The sequence below is a fragment of the Rhagoletis pomonella genome, unplaced genomic scaffold (genome assembly GCF_013731165.1).
Source record: "Rhagoletis pomonella isolate Grant_MI unplaced genomic scaffold, Rhpom_1.0 Rhpom_scaffold_00013, whole genome shotgun sequence".
NCBI classification, from domain to species: Eukaryota; Metazoa; Arthropoda; class Insecta; order Diptera; family Tephritidae; genus Rhagoletis; species Rhagoletis pomonella.
In genome coordinates, this window is record NW_023458567.1 from 8,847,539 (window position 1) to 8,852,727 (window position 5,189).

The 5,189-nt window shown below is 36.7% G+C and overlaps 1 protein-coding gene across 1 annotated transcript; it reads left to right on the forward strand.

Moving 5' to 3' along the window:
- The first annotated feature begins 10 nt into the window (after nucleotides 1-10).
- Nucleotides 11-1,001, forward strand: LOC118748739 (kelch-like protein 41). The gene is made up of 2 exons (XM_036483392.1): nucleotides 11-352; nucleotides 421-1,001. The coding sequence occupies exons 1-2, from the start codon at nucleotides 201-203 to the stop codon at nucleotides 506-508; spliced, it is 240 nt and encodes a 79-aa protein (XP_036339285.1). The 5' UTR covers nucleotides 11-200; the 3' UTR covers nucleotides 509-1,001.
- Nucleotides 1,002-5,189: the final 4,188 nt, after the last annotated feature.

Here is a 5,189-nt window from a genome sequence, read left to right on the forward strand (position 1 = left end):
TTGGGACATTTAGGTATCCGCAAATATACACATGAACGAAAGACATTTTTGGCTCATGAATATACGTACATACATAAATACATACTCCATATTTGGAATCTTCAATACACTGACCAACAGGAAAATACTGGTCGCTCTAGCAGACCACAAACAAACAAACAAACAAAAAATCAAAGGAAGTAATTTCAACACCAGTAGCAATGGCAACAAATGGCACACGTCAACTACTTCTAGATGTGAATGGCCAAGACCTCAATCATTTCATCAAGAAACTGCTGAACAATATATGCGACTTCTACGATGAGCAGGACCTCATAGATGTAACATTTAAGTTGTCTAATCCGACTGCTATGTAAGTTTACCACTGATTTATTTATGCATTTAACAATTTCATATAATAATTAATTACAATTCTCACAGGGTTCCAGCACATCGCTTAATATTATCAGCGGCAAGTCCATATTTTAAAGATTTATTCAAAAGCGACAAGGGCCTAACTCCTTGTTAAGTCTTGTTGCACAAGTCTTAAGATTAGTTACGCACACTCATAGGGCACACATTTAGGATGCGCATGTCCTCAGCATGTGGTAACGATTGTAAGGCCGATAAGTAGAACAATAGAAAGTAGCAATTGTGCGCACGTGCAACGGCATTGTACACATACATACATAGTGCACATGCGCACAACATGACCTAAGGGTTGTTTAGTTGGCAATTATAGACATTACAATTCAGTGCCAGGGTGTATGGGAATAGTCACGTATGCATTTCTTAAATGTTATGAAATGCGATTGGCTTAAAATGCAAGTGAAACCGTATACTATTTTTATTACTTCCTGGCACTGTCGGTTTAAGTGTTTTTCTAGATAAGTTATACATACCTACTACATGTGTAGTGCAACACACATGTTTTAGATATACTATGGTTAGGGTAAGAATTGTGTATGTGTAGGTTAAGAGTTTTTGTTATAAATAAAGGCTCTGGGACACCAGAGCGTGAGTTATCTACCAAACCCCCGCGTAAACACTCCTGTTATCGAATTAAATGACATAGACAGTGACACCTTTGAGCGTTTAATAACATTTTGCTACACCGGCCAAACGCTCGTAACCATCGATAATGTGGACGCAATGCTGAAGGCAGCACTGTATTTGAAGTTGGATGACGCGGTGGTCAATTGTGTTGACTATATTTTGGAACATATAACTGACTATACACTGCAGCGGGCATATAGCTTAGAGCGTGAAACTCAGTGTGTACCACTGTATGAGAAACTCTTGGAATATGATATAAATAATTTTATGGAGGTGAGTCATATTGCTTTTCCGCAGCTTCGTATTATTCATATGTACATACAGTATCGGTCATATCTATAGCACGCCATTTCAAAGTGATATTGTGTGCAACTTATGTTTATTTATTTATTTTTAAGAATTTTCAATTAAAATACAGTTCTTTCTCTAACAAACCCCATATAAACCCAAGTTTTACAATTTGTAGAATACTTCAAAAAAGTGCAACAAATTTTCACCTAAGTTTCAAACTTTTTTCTCGGAAGTGTTAGAATTTTTTTGAGTACACAGTTTTTTAGCCCCTGCAATTTTAGTCTGATAATGTGCAAATTTCAAGTAGCGAATTACCGTTAATTTTTTAGAATTTTTTTTTGTCGCATTGGCTTCCATATAATGAATAAACTCAATTTATTTGTATATGGATGAAAACCGCAACACCTTTGGCGAAAAAAATTCTAAAAAATCAACGGTAACTTTCAGTCACTTGAAACTTGCACATTATCAGACTAAAATTGTAGGGGCTAAAAAACTGTGTACTCAAAAAAATTCTAACACTTCCGAGAAAAATGTTTGAAACTTAGGTGAAAATTTGTTGCACTTTTTTGAAGTTTTCTACAAATTGTTAAACTTGAGTTTATATGGGGTTTGTTAGATAAAGAACTGTATTTTAATTGAAAATTCTCAAAAATAAACAAATAAACATAAGTTGCACACAATATCACTTCGAAACGGCGTGCTATAGATATGACCGATACTGTATATTCCACAAGCTTAATAATAATACCCAATAATAGTATTTTGGCGGTATATATGGTGTTCCTTATGTAGCTAGCTAGACTTTTATAAAAAAAATAACAACCATTCCATTTGGCAAACTCCGAATTGATTTTAGACTCGGCAAGTTAGCTTGGAATTACACGTAGATTCCTCTTATGCTATACGCGCATGGTAAACAAAGAATGATCCGCCCTCATGTACCTACATATTTCAAAACACCGTGAGTTTCTTAGCTTTGATGCTGAAAAATTGCAGGCAATAATAGAAAGCCATAATTTGAATGTGACTTGTGAAGAAGATGTTTTTTATGCTGTGAAGCAGTGGTATGAGTACGATGCTTCTGGGCGGAAACATAAACTACCAGATTTAATCAGTAGATTACGACTGACCCTTTTTGACACAAGTTTCCTATTAAGAAATGTCCAAACACTCCCTGGATGTGAGTCATTGGGATTTAAGGCAACATCGTGGATTTCTCTACCTTCGCAACGTGCATTGATATCGTTAAAGTATACAGAGCCTCGCAGAAATGTATGCGTAAAGGAGGAAGATACAACTTTGCTGGCGGTGCAAGCTTACGTAAGTGCTACAAAATGATAATTGCATTGTGGGTTTTCGATATTTATTTATTAAACTATCGCTTCTTTCCAAATTAAAATTTCCAAAGAAGAAATCTTTTGTAAGCGGTTGCCAATTCATTGATAGTACTTTTGAAATTCTGCTTTGAACAAAAGTCTTAAGATTAATCACCAATGACCTACTACTCCTCAAGCCCTGGTCAAAGCAACATCGCGAAAAAATATAGAAAAATGTTTTTTTTTCTGCCATGAAAAACAGCTTCTCATAAAAAAAACAATCGCCGTTCGGAGTCGGCGTAAAACTGTAGGTCCCTCCTTTTGTATGACTACATCCATGCGCACGCCACAAATGGGAGTAGAAGCTCGGTCAAACACTAACGTATTGTGTAAGCACCAATCTATTATTATTATAAGCAACCAAAACCAATATTGCTGTACCGATGATGTGAATACTCTTTTGGTCATTGTAGGACAAGAAAAAAAGTAAAAAAATGCAGATATTTTTTTATTGGGCGCTCATGCCTCCATCAAAGTCGAAAATTTGTTGATTGTTATTATTAATCAAGCACGATAATGCGATCATGTTGTACCGAATATCGTCGCATATTAAATTTGGCCCATATGCTCCGAAAAAGATTGTCACAATATGCGATGATAATGGGACCACTCAAAAAGTAGTTTTGCAAATTTTTTAAATATGTATGTACCAATCAAGCACAATGAAAATCGGAACATATTGTGCTATTTGCGCCGATAGCGGGATCCTAGCTTAAGATAGGAAGCTGCACAGCATCTAGACACTGTTGAAATCCGTCGGTTATAATGTGCAGCGTGGCGATCGCGAGCGAGATATTGGTCCTCCGCTAGCGTTCATTACACCTTAGAGTATTGTTTTATCGAAACAGACATCGCCCACAGGCCGGACCCATGTCAAGCAAGAAATATTTAAGGTTTAAATACCACCTGTCTCAGAGTTGAAAACCCTATGGTAGTGGGTGACTTTAACGTATTCAAGCTTGTCGAAAGATCGAAGAAGATGAATACACTTAGCTGAGCAGATGAGACGATTCGACAATACGTGCAATGAACGACGACGCCCCCATCAGGATTGTGGGTAGCTGCAGCAGTTTGCCAGACCTAAAAGTTGCACATAAGTATGCAAATTTATTGAATTTTCCTGAGTTTTGCACAAAATTCAGAGATTTAGTTTTTATGTTTTTTGGTGTAGGACGAACTATATATGTGATCTGGTCTACGAAAAGGGAGCATACGTGCGAAAACTAGTTTTCTGTGAAAAAACTCGTTTCGTCAGTTTCTCATTATCTCGTTAATTGTTCTCCGCGCCGGACGTCCAGTAAGTGTTGTTGTTGGTCCAGTAAGTGTTGTTGTTGGTCGGAATATTATTATAGTTCATCGTGTAAGTTGCTAGTGTGAGACTTTTAAAAATTTAAAATTTAAAAAAAAATTTTAGTACACTTCTAAGCAAGTTAGGATTTTCTGCTTTTCACCACGTGAAAAAGCATCTCATCTTCCATCCGAATCAACCAAAAAGTGAAAATTGATTTTTTGACACCTAAGCCCCCTTTCCGTAGACCAGGTCACATATTTATAAAAAATTATCGAAAATAAATTAGAATAAAAAACTTTTCAGATATAGCGAAAAATTCTCTGTGCCAATACTTTTGTCCGGCACTGTATGTCGCGTTACTTATTGCTTATCCACTTGCTATGTAACTTATAATTTTAACAAATGAAACTGTTCTTTTAAACATCAAGTTGTGAAAATTAAATTAGAGTTTGTTCAGAAGCTTGAAGAGAAACATCTTTTTCTCAAATATATATTGTGTAATTATTGGTGACCCCGACGTGATGTTCACCTCTCCTGCAGTAACCCGAAACGCTGCACGAGCGCAGAATGCTCTAAGGAATCAAGTTTGTGAGGATGAATTTGCCGACGCAAGAAACATTGTTGAAGCAGATCCTCAGAACTCTTCTCATCGAGCAAGCGGCTTTGCGACTCGCGTTCAAGTTCCTAAATTGCAAGGCTATGAAGTGAATAATGTGAAATCCTGGTTTCGGCGTTTGGAATCCTTCATGCTTCAAAGAATAGGAATTCGTCCTTGTCCACAGAAAATTGAAGCTATCAAAAATTATCCACTTCCTACAATTGCTCTGGAGCTGAAGAGATTTTTAAATATGATAAACTTTTATAGAAGATTTATTCCACGCGCTATTGACCATCAACAACCTCTTATTAATCTAATTAAGGGCAACAAAAAGAAGGACAGGACCCCAATTCAATGCGGAGATTGTTTTGTGTACCGATGCAAGTGATATAGCTGTGGGTGCTGTTCTACATCAACTTAATGATGGGCTACCTCAGCCTCTTGGTTTTTTTTCAAAGAAACTTTCTAACGCCCAGAAAAAGTATAGCACCTATGACCGTGAGCTGCTTGCCATTTACCTTGGTATCAAGTATTTTCGTTTCGCAGTGGAAGGTAGAGATTTTGTTATATGGACCGATCACAAACCTCTAACATA